This window comes from Rhinoraja longicauda, chromosome 9 (assembly GCF_053455715.1).
Source record: "Rhinoraja longicauda isolate Sanriku21f chromosome 9, sRhiLon1.1, whole genome shotgun sequence".
Classification (NCBI taxonomy): domain Eukaryota; kingdom Metazoa; phylum Chordata; class Chondrichthyes; order Rajiformes; family Arhynchobatidae; genus Rhinoraja; species Rhinoraja longicauda.
This window is the reverse complement of record NC_135961.1, coordinates 67,641,966-67,660,187: the sequence shown is the minus strand read 5'-3', so window position 1 is coordinate 67,660,187 and position 18,222 is coordinate 67,641,966. Positions and strand designations below refer to the sequence as shown.

The following is an 18,222-nucleotide window of genomic DNA, read 5'->3' as shown; positions in this document are numbered from 1 at the left end:
CCAGGCCAGTCTGATCAATAATAAGCGTGCACTTTCTGGCTGATAGTTGGAGAGATTCAAGATAGTGGCAGTCATGGATGGAGGAAAACCAAAGGCAGCAATGAGTGTGCTGGGGTCTCCCCTCCTGCACCCTCGGAGGCACTCTTAGTCTTTGGGGTCGGCTGCGGGAGGCACCCCGGGGGGCACGGAGGCTGAGCTGAGGGACGGCGTATTTGTGGGTCGAGGTATTAGTGGACTGGGCCGCTGGAGGCCCTGCTGCTGCCTAGGGCTCGTGTGGATCAGACACCGCTCCAGGAGGCCGAGCGTACTGAGCATATGCAGCCTGCAGCGGCACGGAGCGGCGGAGGGCATCAACAACATTGCCAGGCCAGGCCACTGCAACTCCGGCCCAGTGCCATCGGCAGGACAACGGACCTGTGGCCAAGTTAAGAGCGACATTTTTCGCAGCTCTGAACGTGAAGGGTACTCAGCCCTTTGTGCAAGACCATTGTTGACCTTCTGCCACTATCTCAGGCATTACTTTCACTAGGGAGTTGCCTGGCTGTGATGAATCCAAGATCTTCAGAGTTGAAAACAATGGGACAGCATCCATCAAGTGGTGGGGATGCAAGAAAGAAGGGGTCCATTTGATACTAGAGATATGTTCCTAAATAAACAAGAAATAAGTGGTTTGCAATTTACTGGTCTTATAATGCAAGGAAATTCCACAGCTTACAGGGCTCGGGCTGTAATTGGATACTATTTATTTGTGTCCAATCTAAAGCATCAACAAAACTGAAGTCATCCACGTGACATCACTCTGCACCTGTTAATGATTGAGACAAAATCAACTGTGGATGATGGTTCACAAGAGAAGACAAAGTGCTGGAGTAACTCAGTGGATCAGGCAGCATCTCTGGAGAACATGATAGGTGACGTATTATTGTACGGGTGTGATTCTTTTTTAGATTTAGATTTTTTAGATTTAGATTTAGAGATACAGCGCGGTAACAGGCCCTTCGGTCCACCGAGTCTGCTCCGCCCAGCGATCCCCGCACATTAACACTATCCTACACACACTAGGGACAATTTTTACATTGAACCCAGTCAATTAACCTACATACCTGTACCTTCTCGGAGAGAACCCACGCAGGTTACGGGGAGAACGTACAAACTCCGTACAGACGGCACCCGTAGTCAGGATCGAACCCGAGTCTCAGGCGCTACATTCGCTGTAATGCAGCAACTCTGCCGCTGCGCCACCGAGGTGTAGTGTGAGGCATGGACTCTCACTCGAGCACTGTCCAAGTCTCTCGATGGTGTCTACACCCGAATGCTCCGAAAAGTTCAAAATGTCAGTTGGAGGGACCGCACCACCAACGCCCAGCTCTACGGGGAGATTCCACCTCTGACCGAGAAGATGGAGAAGGACGAGGCTCGCTGGTCGTTGCCACCGCCACCCAGAAACACCAGCAAACAAGGCTGTGCTGTGGGAACCCACCCCATGGAAGACGGAACCCGGGACGGCCAAACAAGACCATGCTGAAGGCGTTGATGGAAGACGCACAAGTAGAGACAAAAGAGGAGCTGGCCAGCTGTGTGGAGGACAGAGATGTGTGGGGCGTCCATCACCGTGCCCGTCGCACACCAGCGCCACTGCCTCGCTGAGGCTTTCAACTATTTTAAATATAAATAAGAGGTAAAACTGACAGACTGTGTTCTTAGAGACAGGGATGTCTGATTATAATAGGGAATGGTTTAGATGGAAACAGTTTCTTTACCCTGGATTTTTCTTTAACCCAAGACAGCTTTGTTTTCTGCTTTTCTCTAGTTCCCAATAGAAACCGTGTTGTAACCAATTCAACCCACGTCACACAATTTTTTCCCTCTAATTCAATCGTATTATATCCCATTCATATTACGAAATAAAAGGTTGTAGCAGAACTACCTGCATGTGGATGAATGTTTTTACTGCAAACTTTACTTTATCCAAAGAGTATTTAAAAGTACGAAATCCCAGTTTCAATTGTATCATAAAATGACAATTTTCCAGGATAACCTGATCATTCCAATCTATATATAACTCACAAAACAAAAAGACACAAAGTGCTGGAGACATCTAGCGGGTCAGACAGCATCCCTGGAGAACATGGATAGGTAAACCTTCGGGTCGGAACCCATCTTCAGACTGTTTCAAAGAAGGGTCCCAGCCAGAATCACCACCTCCAAAACAGAGTCTTTTTCAGTAAACGGTGTCTTTTTTAGTAAACAGCATCTAGAGCCCCTTGTACCTCCTTATACACGAGTCGCCCCTGAAATATACTATCTCCTTCTTTACAACCAGCTCTGATTATTGAGTTATTTTTATGCGAGGTGGGGCTTGACATTAGCTTCAAGTGAATCCATTTAAGGACTCTAGGAATTACTGCTTAATACTTCACATGGCCATATGGGAGATGAAACCAGCTTATGGTTGCACTTCATTATCATCTCAATCTACAAACAAAATCAAATTCTGGAGCACTCTCAGGACGTTATCTGGAAGTTGGTTCCTTTACTCTATAGTAACGTTCATAAAAATCAACAAATTTCCTGAATACTCTCTACTTCAACTCAAATGTCTTTTTCTTATGATCAACATTCACGTTAGTAGTTACTGGAGCAAGATTGAAACGTTAGCAACTATTAATGATGATAAACATTTAATCAACATTTAAACAAATACATTATTGATACTTTATACTGGGAAATTTTTAAAAAACACTAAATTACAGCTATTGTGTAATTGTCAAATTACTCAAGGTCAGGAAAAAAGTTTCTCGTAAAATTGTTGCAAAGAACAACACAAAAGAATAACCAGAATCTAATTTTCCACATAAATTAATTAACTATTTAGCAGAGTTGGACAGACCTCCAACCTTCTGCGAGCAAAGACCTCTAATTTCAAGCTTGGTTGCAAAACTAATACGATTAACTTTATGCGCGTACATTGATTTTTATTTGAAAAAGGTTGCCAATCAGAAATGTATCTCTCCAATACAAAGCACATCCATTTTAAATATACATGTGTAGGTGTAATTTTAAAGTCTTATTGTTTAAATAATTACAAAGTAATCGACTCCTGTTTGCATTTCACTTGTCCGAAGAGGGGGACAAATAGTGCTTGGCTACCCCACCCACTCCTGACCCAGAAAATCCACCGTTTATCTTTGAGGGAATTCAGGGTAAACCCTCCATGTGACAATCAGATTATAGTTATCATCTTCACGGCTATTTAAATAGATCATCAAACAGCTGAAATCTGGTAAAATGCCAGTCATTTGAGATGAGCAACTGTCATTTAAAAAATAATTACAATTTATCAGTACACTGTAACCTCAATGTCTTCTCAACATTGTTTTAAATAATTAAAATTCAGAAAGTCCACTGCGTGCAGCAGGAATTGCTGGTGGTATTGAAAAATTGTCCGACGTGTACTAAGTTAAAATAAATCAGATGTACCAATCAATCCCATTATTTAGTCTGTTATCAAGTGTGTTTTTTTGGTCTAACAAAGAAATGAATAAAGTTTATGTAATATGAAAAAATAATTTTCACATAGCATGGAAGAACAATGAACATATCCACACTGTGCCCAATAATATACATTCTGCTTTCAATAAATTGTACACAACCAAAAATATTTAAATGCTGAAAACACCTTACCTTTAAAGTCAACTTCACCATTTCCATCCGTGTCAAAGATATCTATAACTCGTTGCACTAGTGGGTTCTGTTGCAACTCGGGGAGAGACATAAATTCCTCCACACTTAGTGAGCCAGAATTGTCCAAATCCAGTTTCTTAAAACGCTTTCCTAGTCGTTTAATCTCATCAGCATCAACTAGAAAAGTAAAATTGGTAATTTACTTGACATATAAAAATGAAACGACCAAAATAATAGACTTTCAATTTAAAAAAAAAAATCAAAGTTGTCTTGCAAATCTGCAAGATGGATGGAAGATTCAAACTTCAATGAAACAACTTTCTTCCTTGCGGCAACCTCATTTCTAAGACACTGAACAAGCCACTCACTCAGCTTTTTGCCTGTTTGAGCTGTGGCCATTTTGATCAGATTTCTGTTGGTACAACGCTGAGATCAGAGCCAGACAACACATGCGTTTCCAATATTAGCAGTGGTAGGATTGTGACGTGACTCACCACAGATTAATTAATCCCAGTTCTATCCAAGCATTAGGGAGTCGAGCTGTAGTATGTTTCAGCAGACAAATATAAAAAGCCTATTAATCTTTACACAGCATACCTTAACAAGAATGTTGGCAAAGATGATTCTGTGTAATGTTTACATGGGTTCACTGATTTCAGAGTAAACATGGCAACCCAATAGTTGCTGCTTTTTTCATATAAAATGTTGAACCATTTAGATTGCAAGAGCTGCAAAGTCACACATTAGATGGCAGGTAGAGTTAATTTGTACCCAACATTAAAAATGAGGCAACTTTCAAAGCCAAACGTGAAAACAAGAGCATGGGATAAGTGAACATGTCACCTTAAAACAAACTTACTGCCACAAGTCGGTACATCGCTGGACTGTCAAAAAATTGGAACTAGCCGCTGCTAATTTCTAATTTACATAAAAGAAAATGTCATCTTCTTTGGTTGGGTGAGGGAAGAAAGCATTGGGAAAATGGCACAGTTACAATGATAATACTTTACATTAAAGCAGATTATGTAAATCCACCTGGTTTTTAACGTTGTTCTCCTTCCCTCTTCCCAAGAATTAACCGAAATGCCATAAATAACAAAGTGGAAAAATTACAAGCCAGTTATCAGAATTAGGATAGATTATATGCAAAATGTCTAACTAAGTCAAATGGCAACCAAACATTCATACAAACCCAGGCAGGTTTAGGAATTATTAGCTTACCGAGTCATTAACCCAAGTTTTTTATAAATACATGGAAACATAGAAAACAGGTGCAGGAGGAGGCCATTCGGCCCTTCGAGCCAGCACCACCATTCATTGTGATCATGGCTGATCATCCACAATCAGTAACCCGTGCCCAACTTCTCCCCATATCCCTTGGTTCCAATACATTAAATGCGAGCATCAACTTTCACCAAGCGATATATAAATGTTCACAATGCAATTAGTTCTGGTTTGGTTTTGGATATTAAAAACTAGAGGACATTAAATTTATCTAAAAGTGTACAAGATAGAGGTGCAGCGAAAGATTAAAATGTCAATTCTGCAATATCTAGATATATCAAATTAAATGACCATGAAAATCATGGAGGAATCATTATCACAGGAAAGAGATAGGAACTACTGGGAATTCTACTGGCTCAATTATACCAGCACGTATTTACTAATTGTAAATTATTCTTTTGATGTAACCAGCTCCATGTACCACCATATAAAACCAACTTTTCTGTACTCCATCATATCATTCTTGTTGTGATAATGTCTAGTGAGCAGTCATGGATCTGGAAAGGGCAGTATAATGTGAGAAAATGTGAAAGGGGACATACAACGAGATCTGGGTGTCCTAGTGCATCAGTCACTGAAAGGAAGCATGCAGGTACAGCAGGCAGTGAAGAAAGCCAATGGAATGTTGGCCTTCATAACAAGAGGAGTCGAGTATAGGAGGTCCTTCTGCAGTTGTACAGGGCCCTAGTGAGACCGCACCTGGAGTACTGTGTGCAGTTTTGGTCTCCAAATTTGAGGAAGGATATTCTTGCTATTGAGGGCGTGCAGCGTAGGTTTACTAGGTTAATTCTCGGAATGGCGGGACTGTCATATGTTGAAAGACTGGAGCGACTAGGCTTGTATACACTGGAATTTAGAAGGATGAGAGGGGATCTTATTAAGATTATTAAGGGGTTGGACACGTTGGAGGCAGGAAACATGTTCCCAATGTTGGGGGAGTCCAGAACCAGGGGCCACAGTTTAAGAATAAGGGGTAGGCCATTTAGAACTGAGATGAGGAAAAACTTTTTCAGTCAGGGAGCTGTGAATCTGTGGAATTCTCTGCCTCAGAAGGCAGTGCAGGCCAATTCTCTGAATGCATTCAAGAGAGAGCTAGATAGAGCTCTTAAGGATAGCGGACTCAGGGGGTATGGGGAGAAGGCAGGAACGGGGTACTGATTGAGAATGATCAGCCATGATCACATTGAATGGTGGTGCTGGCTCGAAGGGCCGAATGGCCTCCTCCTGCACCTATTGTCTATTGAAATTTGGACAAAGCAATACGTTATTTAGGGGGAGAGAGATTGAAGAGTTCTGAGCTGCAAGGGATCTGGGTATCCTAGTGCAAAAGACTAGTATACATGCATAGTAGGTACAGAAGCTCCCTGACTAACGATGCTTCGACGTACGATATTTTGACTTTACAACGGTGCAAACGCTGGGCAACGGCAGCGACCCGCAGCTCACTTCCGGCCACGCGATCAGGTGTATTAATGCATTTCCACGCACGATATTTTCAGTTTACGATGGGTTTATTGGAAGGTAACCCCAATGTAAGTTGAGGAGCACCTGTAATTAGGAAAGCTACCACAATGTTGATATTCATTGCTAAGGGAATCAAATACAAATGTAGGGGGGGTGATGCTTTTATTGTACCAAGACTTTGGTGAGACCAGATCTGGAATACTAGGTATAGAACAGGTCCCCTTATCTGAGAAAACAAGCAGAAACATTGGAAGCAGTTAAAATTTACTTGGCCAATGCCCAGAGTGGACAGGTTGTCTCATAATGAAGAAATATAGACAACTAGTCTAAGGTATCACAAAATGCTGGGGTAACTCAGCAGGTCAGGCAGCATCTAGGAGAGAGGGAATGGGTGACGTTTTGGGTCGAGACCCTTCTTCAGAAACCCCCCCACCCCAAAAAAAACCAGACTTCCTAGACAACTAGTCTTGTCTGACTGGAATGAAGAGTGGATTTGTCAGAAAAACACTAGCCCCAGGAGGACTTTGACAGGATAGTTGTGGAGGACATTTCCTCTTTTGGGAGATGAGACGAAATACTGGAGTATCTCAGCGGACAGGACAGGCAGCATCTCTGGGGAGAACGAATGGGTGAGGTTTCGGGTCGAGAATCTGAAATAACAGTTCACTACTATGGATAACCCAATCATGGTAGCGAAGATTTGTTTTTAAAGAGGAGTGAGGGACAAGAAACCCTCAAAGGGTAAATGGAAGCATTACAAGTAAAAGTGTGGACGTTTACTAAGAATGGATAGGAATGTACAGCTGAGTTCACAATCAGATCAGCCACAATCTTATTAAATGGCAGAGGAGAGCCTACTCCCATATCTGTTCATAACTGTAGAATACAACAATAATAAATCAAATTATTTAGACAGAAAAAACAAGTGGGATTATGATGGCACATCAAAGTGGGGGTTGGAGAATGTTGTATCAAACTGTCATCATTGATTTGTGCATATTAAAATAACTGTTGGAGATAAACATTGGTACATGTTAGGACCTGCAGACAGGGTTGTGCTTTCGTGCAGAGATAAGCTGGATTCCAAATCATCACTAGTAAACAGAATGATTTTAGGCAAGTAAAATTTAAAAAGCAGCTTGCAGACAGGGAACATGCAGACAGGTACGATCAGTTGTGCAGAGAAGTAAAGGCTCACCTGTCCCTTTACCTCCCCCCTCAACTCCATCCAAGGACCCAAACAGTCTTTCCAGGTGAGACAGAGGTTCACCTGCACCTCCTCCAACCTCATCTATTGCATCCGCTGCTCCAGATGTCAACTTATTTACAGCGGCGAAACCAAACGCAGGCTTGGCGATCGCTTCGCTCAACACCTGTGCTCGGTCCGCGTTGGCCAAACTGGTCTCCCTGTGGCCAAGCACTTCAACTCCCCCTCCCATTCCCAGTCTGACCTTTCTGTCATGGGCCTCCTCCAGTGCCATAGTGAGGCCCACCAGAAATTGGAGGAACAGCACCTCATATTTCGCTTGGGCAGCTTGCAGCCCAGTGGAATGAACATCGACTTCTCCAACTTTAGATAGTTCCTCTGTCCCTCTCTTCCCCTCCCCAGATCTCCCTCTATCTTCCTGTCTCCACCTATATCCTTCCTTTGTCCCGCCCCCCTGACATCAGTCTGAAGAAGGGTCTCGACCCGAAACGTCACCCATTCCTTCTCTCCTGAGATGCTGCCTGACCTGCTGAGTTACTCCAGCATTTTGTGAATAAATACCTTCGATTTGCATCAGCATCTGCAGTTATTTTCTTATAGGCTCTTTATAGTGATCGCTGCAGTGATTAAAATTTCAAGGCAGAGTATGCAAGCTAAAGTTACATTTAAGAATTGAAACTGCTCAAGGTTCTACGAAAATAAGATAATTTTCGAATAAGATCATTTTTCAAAAATAAGCACAATACTATGGTATTTTACATCACTCAATCTTGGGCAATTTCTTGAAACATGTTATATTATTTGCAGCGCTGTTTTGAGGAGTTGTTGTGTTTTTATAACCTTTTAAGTGTTCTAGGTTGTGCTTGCAAACGGGACTTGATTAACTGCAAACTGCTTTTATCATTTCAGGTAATCATTTGTTTTGCAAAAATCCAAAGGATTGAGCGACAACCATTACCCTTTACTTGGTGCCACTAAACCAATTTAGAGTCATATCTGTCACTATCCTATATCAAATGAACTGCCCTCATTGACTCTCCTTGATGTTTCCTCAAAGATAAATCAATAGAGATACAGCATCTTTGACAAATCCATGTCCTTGAATGCTAGAGTAACTCAGAGGCAGCATCTCTGGAGAGAAGGAGGGATGGTGAGAGAGGGAAAGCAAGGGTTACTTTAGAGAAGCAAGGGAAAATCAATGTTCATACCGCTGGGGTATAAGCTGCCCAAGCAAACTATAATGTGCTGTTCCTCCAATTAGCACTGGGCCTCACTCTGACAGTGGAGTGCATTGGGGCTCTAGGGGCTAGTGGAATCAAGGGATATGGGGAGAAGGCAGGCACGGCTAACTGATTGTGGATGATCAGCCATGATCACATGAATGGCGGTGCTGGCTCAAAGGGCCAAATGGCCTCCTCCTGCACCTATTGTCTATGTTTCTATGCCCTTCCAAGACAGACTGCCCTTCAGAATATGCCTTCAGATTCAGAATCAACAGGACCATTGCTATAGTTAGGAAGGATTGAAAAATGGTCAGAGGCTCTGTAATTTCTGCCCTTGCTGATTTGAATAGTCTGGGGTATATTTCACATGGGCCCAGTAATTTACTCACTTTCAAAGATGCCAAAATACTTCTTGCTATTGTGAAAAGAGCTATAACACACTTTTTGTTTCTGCACATGGGTTGTAACCTTTCTGACCTAAAAGGTCCAACTCTTCCTTTAGCTATTCTCTTGGATTCCATCTACTTACAAAAGGAAGGGCAAGACCATGCACTCCATGAAAAGCAAAGATGGTGATTTTTAGAAAATGTGCTGGTTGATCGCAAGCCACCGTCAGCAAGAACAGGACCAATGGGAAAACTGGGCTTAAAGCACAGGCAGAGTACTGGATAGACACAAAAAGCTGGAGTAACGCAGCAGGTCAGGCAGCATCTCTGGAGAGAAGGAAAGGGTGACGTTTCGGGTGGAGACCCTTCTTCAGACTCCGGCGGAGTGCTGGATTATGTTTATGAAGGACAGGATGAGAAGGATGGTCGCAGTGCATCAGAGTCATATTTGAGGGTAACAGAAGCATATAACGTTTCAATAAGTAAGGCAAGGACACTTGCAATCTATCTGTATCAACACCAATAGTCTAAATCAGTGTTTCTTAACCAGAGTTCCCAGGAACCCTAGGGTTCCGCGAGAGGTCGCTAGGGGTTTCGAGAGAAATAGTGATAAATAGGCTAATCATATATAAATGCATTTTTGAGTCATTTTTGTGTTTTGCATTGTCAATAATCTTGAGAAAAACGGACGTTGTTTTTTGCTTAAACCAGTTATCAGAAGAACATACTATGTTTGCGTTATGAACTTTAAATTTATGAAAGAGAAAGAGATTAATAAAGATATATAATAATTTTTATGTAGGGGTTCCCTGAGACATCAGTTTATCCGCTGGGTAAAAAGGTTGCGAAACGCTGCACTAAGTCCATTTCTTGTGGAAAACCTCAACACCTTAAACCAGCAATCGGACTTTCTTCTCTACATCCTCCAACAATAGACAATAGGAGCAGGAGGAGGCCATTCGGCCCTTCGAGCCAGCACCGCCATTCAATGTGATCATGGCTGATCATTCTCAATCAGTACCCCGTTCCTGCCTTCTCCCCATACCCCCTGACTCCGCTATCCTTAAGAGCTCTATCCAGCTCTCTCTTGAATGCATTCAGAGAATTGGCCTCCACTGCCTTCTGAGGCAGAGAATTCCACCGATTCACAACCAATCATACCATTGAGTTGAACTTCAAGAAAGGTCATGGTGAGAACAGAGCCACATCTGGGAAATACACAAAGAGAGCCACAACAGCATTCACTGAGCTGATGAGATGTCTGAGAAAGGACATACACCATGGAGCAGACACTTACAGTTAAATCAAGTACAAAATGAGGAAAAAAAGACAGACTGGTATAAGGGATAAAAAGATTCAGAAAGGAAAGAGAATTGGAAAAATAAATTTGCAAGTTTCAAGCAACAATTTAGGCTCACACAATAAGAGATAGAGCACACTTTCTCTGAAGTTAAATGCATTACCTTAGCAATTACTACAATGTAAAAGAGTTTACAGTACAGAAACAGGTTATTAGGACAAACACGTTTGTGTATACTCCACACACTGCATCTACACCATTTATACTCTTTTGGCTGATTAAAATGTGGCAGCTTGTACACAAAAAAAAGCTGATCATTCACATGCATATTCCCCAGATGGTTACTCGTGTTTTTCTGTAGTAAAGTTACCTGCTCCCAAATCTAATTCTGAACTCCTTGCTGTGCTAAATAAGCAAATGATGCAAAAATCCTTAAGCTCTTAAAAAAAACGTGAGCTCAAGGATGAGAATGCCTGTTGCAAATGAAGTGATATAGCACAAATCAGCAAGTTCTGAAGATTCATAACTCATTTCCAGTCTCTTGAGATTGTTCAATAACTTGCATAATGACAGCACCTTTACCAAGTAGGATCTGGTCCATTAATTTTCTTGAGAATCTTTTTTTTTTTTAAAGTTCAGGTATAGCATGGAAACAGGCCCTTCGGCCCACCGAGTCCACGCTGACCAATGGTCACCCATGACACTAGTTCTGTTCAACACACTAGGGGCAATTTACAGAAGCCAATTAACCTGCAAACCTGCACGTCTTTGGAATGTGGGAGGAAACCGGCGCACCCGGAGAAAACCCACGCTGTCCCAGGGAGAACGTACAAACTCTGTGCAGAGAGCACCCATAGTCACGGCTGAACCCGGGTCTCTGGTGCAGCAACTCTACAAATTAACCCAAATCCTGATGCGCAAAGTCTTTTTCAATCTATTGTGGAGAATACATCTTAAAAGTAAACATAGGGCTGGATCAATCAAACAAATACTTAGGATAATGGCTTATCTAAAATAGTTCTTCGAGTCACATTCTGCACAGCTCATTTAGAAGTGTAAATTTAATCAATGTTAGGAATCGGTCTCCCCAACTTGAAATCGCTCGTAAAACCCATAGCTAATACAATTTTAACGCCAAGGATACAAAGTACCCCAGAGGATTAATGTTAGATCTATTAGATTGTGCGCGTCGGGTTGATTGCAGTCAAAACAGGGTGGACCACATGAAGCTTGCAATCTCCCACCCCTGCCAAGGACTCAAAGTACCCCAGAGGATTGACAAGTGGGGGATGACAGACAGCCCTGCTTGAGACTGCGGATATCCAGACCAGACCATCAAGGCCATCCACCCAGCCACTGATGCTGCCCTGGCCTGGATGTCTACCCTTGACCTACAACTTTAGGCTGTGCACGACATATGCAAGCAGAAAAATGTTAGATCATGAGATACTTTTTAATATACGTTGTACAAAAGACTGATTTTGTTTAATGCAAGGTATAGAGCATAGAACAAGCTTGAAATATAAGCCAACCTGTCACACAAGCATGCACCACTGGTAAATAACAGGAAAACTGAATTAAATAAATGAATCTAAATTGAAAGGAACCCGAAGACGGGTCCAATCCCAAAACATCACCTATCCATTTAATCTGGAATTGCCACCTGCTGAGTTACTCCATCATTTTATGTCTATCTTTGGTATAAATCAGCATCTGCAGTTTTATTTTTATTACTTTTTATTTCACGAGTTAATTAATCTGTGTTTCTCCAAGGGGAAGGGTGGGTGAGTTGGTAACATCAAAACTTCAAAAAACATTTTATACAGGCGACTTGATCCTCTTGAGCCTGCAACTGGACTCAAATATATATTCTCTGTACTTTAAAAAAGGCATTCCCTTGGCTGTTTGCTGCTGTACTGGGAACCTGGCAGAAATCCCTGTCATCCTGAAACTCTATGAATGTTAAAGTAAAACATGACTGTCAGTAGCTGGTTAACACTAGCTGCAAACTCTCACAAAAATCTCTGTAAAGCTTTAACGAGGTGTTTTTGTTTTCACAAAATTTATTGCTTAGGAGTAAATAGGATACAAATATTCTCACAGCACTAATTGTTGATAGGCGTCTACCAGTGAATCAAATCCAATCTATAATTTTGTGGAATAAGATATGTTTAAACCCCTATTGCACTACACTGTAAAATTAGAGCACAGAAACTCTCTTAACTATTTCAGACCCATTCTGAAATTCAGTCTGAAGAAGGGTCTCGACCCGAAACGTCACCCATTCCTTCTCTCCGGAGATGCTGCCTGACCTGCTGAGTTACTCCAGCATTTTGTGAATAAATATTGTACCAGCATCTGCAGTTATTTTCTTATAAAATCAACACCTGCTCATTTGGTCCTCAGATCTACAACACAAAAGTCAGTTCCTTCGACACTCAGCAAAGAGGACATGCATTGTTGTGCACACTGTGCTATTATCAACAGATGCATGCTACAAAATAAACCTGAACATTAGAACAAAGGCTGCTGAACTGACTTTGTACTGGACTGCACTCCATACAAAGGCTACATCCTTCTAAACAGAGATGACCACAATGCCAAACAGCACTATTTTGTTCAGTTTCTTTTAATGCAAGTTCAAAACTGCACAAAAGGGTCAATACGACAGTACATCAAAGGGAAATTTCAGGCAAAATGACATCAATGTCAACTAAAGAAGCTATCTGAAGAAACTACCATTCCTGACTGTGTCAAACCTCTGCGTTCAAATACAAGTTTTACTTTCCCAACTAATTTTTCGCATCGCATCTTATAATTAACAACTTATTGAAAATTTAGTTGTGGCCCTTTATTAAAAAAAACTAAAGTAAAACTAAACACGAAGGCTAATCTGCGGAGAGAGAAGCAGAGCCAACGTTTCAGGTCATTTGTATCTATCCTTAATTGCCAATCCTAAAGCCCAGCAATCTCCAATTTCTTCCATTTCCAGTCTCCAAAGAATTCCCGATTCCTATCTAAACAGTGACAGTTCTTTCTGTGACCCCTGCATTGAGTTCTGGAACTCTTTCCCTAACTTTCCATTACAACTTCTTGAAATTGACTTCTATTTAATTCAGGCATCCAAATATCTTTGTGCCTTGGTTAGAATCACTGTTGGGAAACAGCATGAAGCACCGGTTAGAAATTGCCACGTCCCCGCCAGCTCCAAGGAGTCTCCGACATGACCACTCGGGGTGGCACTGAGGATCGAGTCCATTGCTGAGAGCACATGGAAATCCAATGTAATGAAACATAGAAATTAGGTGCAGGAGTAGGCCATTCGGCCCTTCGAGCCAGCACCACCATTCAATATGATCGCGGCTAATCATCCAAAATCAGAACCCCATATCCCTTGATACCGTTAGCCCTAAGAGCTAAATCTAACCTGTCCCAGTGAGTTACTCCAGCATTTTGTTCCTGTCCCGCTGAGTTACTCCAGCATTTTGTGTCTACCTTCGATTTAAACCAGCATCTGCAGTTCTTTCCTAGACAGCTAAATCTAACTCAATGTGGCACAACGTATCCACCTATACCACCAGGCATCTCCTGCCCCATATGTGGAAAAATCTGTGGATTAATGTCACCATGAATGCAATTAACACCATTTATTTAATGCCTTAACTTGGAGTTAAAGAAAATAACTGCAGATGCTGGTACAAATTGAAGGTATTTATTCACAAAATGCTGGAGTAACTCAGCAGGACAGGCAGCATCTCAGGAGAGAAGGAATGGGTGACGTTTCGGGTCGAGACCCTTCTTCAGACTAGAGTTAAGATCTACTTTGGTTGAGAATGAACTTTATGCGTTCCATCAAACTATTCCCGTGCACAGTTCACCAGTGGAACTGCTGCTAATTTTACAAACTGCTTTGGGTGAGCCCAAATCATCAGCTCTTGACGTCAATATTAAATCTAATAAAAACTTTAAAATTACCATCGGGATGTTTAATTTGGAGGTCGTGGTGAAGATGTTTAATGTGGATTTAGAAATCGACTGAATTATAAAAGGGTGTATGTGGGTCAGCCACAGTTATATCATCGGTCTCAAATAACCCCAGCCAAATGAGGATAGCCAGATGTTTTGTATAACAAGAGCATCAGTAAAATGAATATCCTAATATTCTTGGTAGGATATTGCAACTTTCATCATCACTTTTCTTGCTTCTCTAAGGTTCCATTGTAAACCTGCACAATCAATGCATTCCCATCCTCTTGAAAGCTTCTAACCTCCATACATCTGCATCTTTGGGAAAATAATGAATGATTTAGGATTTTTAATACATGTGCAATAACATGCAGAATTGTTTATCGTTAGGAATTCAAAACTTACAGGAAACACAGGCAATTAACTGCATTTGTATGGCACTTTTAATGTGGTAGCAGTTATTTCTGACGACGGTTGTTAGGCAAAATCTATCTCAAACAATGAAGCATTATCAAAAAGAAGTAGTGTCTACATACTACAGGGGAACAATGAGCTCGAGGGTTGAGAGAATTCCTGCACATTAGTGCTTGTTACAACTTAAGCCATGGCCAAAAAAAAAGAATTCATAGATGCACTAGAAGCCAGAACTAGAGGAACCCAAGATCTTGGGACAGATAGATGGCGATCAGGCAAGGAGAGTATTATTGCTTAAACTAACACAGCCTTTACCCTTTCAACAAAAAACATAAGCTGGAGAATTCCCTTTCCTTACTCCCATTATGCGTGTTTCATGAACTCTCAGCTGCTATAATTGGCAAATTTCAAACAAATTGAGTATCACATTGTTTTCCAAATTTAGTATACTGATGGAATGTTCAGCCCAAGCCTGTTCTACCATTTAGTTAGTAGATCTACATTTTTTTTCCTTCAATGCTGTACTTATTTCCAATGCAGTCAGTCAACCTTGTCACCACGGAGGAGAAAGGAATATAATCTAATGGTGGCAAGACATGATAATGTATGAGGAGGATGCTATTGCTTTAGGCCACAAATTTTTAATATATTTTTGTTTTACAAACATCAATTTTACTGAACCTCTTAAAAGTTAGAAAACTCTTGAAAAGATACCGTTGGTATACCTTATGATGCATCCTCTTACAGAGAACGAACATGGATAAGGAGAGTCAGTACATAATTTATTTTGATGAATGCAACTGAATCAAGTTCTAAAACTGAACACTGAACCATCTCAGGGTGGGGGTTAGGGGCATGCATAGACAATGTTTCAGGTCAAACCCCTTTTATAAACTGATGGAATAGGTGGGACAAAGCTGGAAAAGAGGCAAGGATGCCAAGCCTGGCAAGTGGATACAGGCGAGGGAGGATGGTTGGGGATTGGCAGATGTTTGAAGTAAAAGACAAAGGTGAATAGGAAACAAAAGAGTGCCTGGTAAGTAAAGAAGAGGAGCGAAATAAAGCTGGAGAGAACGATGGGGATGGGGTAGGGGAAATAAAGGGAAATGTGGAATTGGATACAAGCATATGGAGGGAAAGGCGTAGGGTGACTAAGGCAATGGGGGAAATGTAAGCACACTCAGGATGTTGGGGATAGGAGGGAGAAAGGGAAGGTGGGAGGCGGAATTACTTGAATTTGGCACACGCAGGATAAGTCAAGTCAAGTCAAGTCAATTCTATTTGTATAGCACATTTAAAAACAACCCACGTTGACCAAAGTGCTGTACATCTGATTAGGTACTAAGGAAAAAAATGAAACATACAGTAGCACGCAAACAGTTCACAGCGCCTCCTCAATGAGCCTCAAACGCTAGGGAGTAGAAATAGGTTTTGAGCCTGGACTTAAAGGAGTCGATGGAGGGGGCAGTTCTGATGGGGAGAGGGATGCTGTTCCACATAAGGTATGTGCTGAGGTAAGATATGACTGTAGTAGCGAGTCTGGGTCAGACATGGTCGAAGAACGTGGAGAGCAACAGGAATCACAGAGGGGGAGCGGTGAGAGGGTCTTGGAATTCCTAGAGAAAGAGAACTTTGAGATTTTGCAGTGGAACAGTGAATCTTGCGCTGCATGCCAGTTTCCTGTATGCACCCTAGCATGCATCCACACACTTGTATCTCATATTCCACCATTTTAAGAAACAAAAATAAGATCAGAAAATAAGAGTAATAAACAAGGTGAACAGAGGTGACTGAAGAGAGAAAGGGATAGTGCTAATGGAATGATGGTAGAAATTGATTTACTGCTCAACGTAGAGTCTGATTGAAGGTTTTGAGTTAAGAAATTTTAAGCTAGGAAGTTGCATGGAAATTGAGAGCTTGTATACGGAAAGGCGTCATAAGAGGAAGTAAAATAGTGGCAGACAGAAATGCTATCTGTACATTCAAAAATGTGCAAAACTTACTAAATCAATTTAACTATTTCACAGTAATTAATGTTGAGCCAGAACTAATTTAAGTAGATAGTTTCATCGAAGTAGTGCTCTAGAAGGATAATAATTAGTGTGGAAAAAAAAACTTCACAGGGAACTGGGGAAAAGTTGGCAAGTTCATTATATGCAAACATATGGAAAAGAGAAAAGATCATTTGACTTTCGGTTAGCACACAAGGTTCACCACCACCAAAATACCATTCATTATTGAGAACGAAGCACAAAAAATACAAAGTTTCTACACAGCATTCAAAGAATTTAAAGAAACTCCATTTTGCTCAGTGTTGAAGAATGTGGAGAGTAATGGAATGCACATACAAGTTTAGATGTTTCAATCAAGATATTTGTCAACAAAACCAAAATTGATCTTAAATGAAGATGAACTTACAGTGCGAGCACATTTCCAGGGGGTAGCTTGCTTCGTTTCCCTACAATGAAAGAAAACAGTTCATAATTACTCCTCAGATTGAAGTCTACATTACAAGAGTATATTTGCAACGGCCAAAGATTTTTGTATTGCATAATGCAAAGCTTGAAATTATTTAGCTAATTATGGTTAATTTTGGAAACTGGGAATAGCGCAACGCATTTTGAAAAAGTTCACTTTTTTTTTTTAAAACACGTTTTTTTACACTAACATACACCTCCAACAAAAGACGACAAAGACACTGCCTTCAAGTCTGTTAAGTACACAATATTTGAATTTAAGCAGGTACTATTTTATCCTATTATTTAACATTCTGTTAATAAGTGCAGCATCATGTGCTTAAGGCATCATGAATATTCATTTTTAAGGAATGGCAGATAAGGAGCAAAGAAAAGCAGAGCACAATTTCAGGAAGGAATTCCAGAACTAAGGGCGAAGGAAGCTGAAGATACATTTGCCAAGGATGGGGCTATTAAATTCGGCTGCACAAAAAGCAGAAATGTGGGTAGGTAGAGATGTGAAGTCAAAGGGATATAAAAACAAATGAGCAAAGGGGTAATGTGAGGACAGGGCTTAGTATGTTAGGATGCAGGCTGTTACAGATTAGTTTACATCTTTAGATGGCGTAAAATGGGAAGATAGCCAGGAGACTACCCAGAAAGCCAAATCTAAAGACAAGGCGTGAATATGGTCTTCAGCCGCAGATGAACTAACAGGAGGATAGAAACATAGAAAATAGGTGCAGGAGTAGGCCATTCGGCCCTTCGAGCCTGCACCGCCATTCAATATGATCATGGCTGATCATCCAGCTCAGTAGCCTGTACCTGCCTTCTCTCC

At 41.3% G+C, this 18,222-nt stretch overlaps 1 protein-coding gene across 2 annotated transcripts in view; it reads right to left on the bottom strand.

Annotated features, from left to right (window-relative positions):
• LOC144596833 (calcineurin subunit B type 1) overlaps positions 1-18,222 on the bottom strand; it is a 52,053-nt gene that overhangs the window by 7,158 nt on the left and 26,673 nt on the right. For both annotated transcript variants that reach the window (XM_078405669.1, XM_078405670.1), the window contains exons 2-3: positions 17,347-17,386; positions 3,685-3,861 (exon numbers count right to left, since the gene is read on the bottom strand). In XM_078405669.1, coding sequence (XP_078261795.1) covers positions 3,685-3,861; positions 17,347-17,386 — 217 coding nt within the window. The remainder of the gene's footprint in view (positions 1-3,684; positions 3,862-17,346; positions 17,387-18,222) is intronic.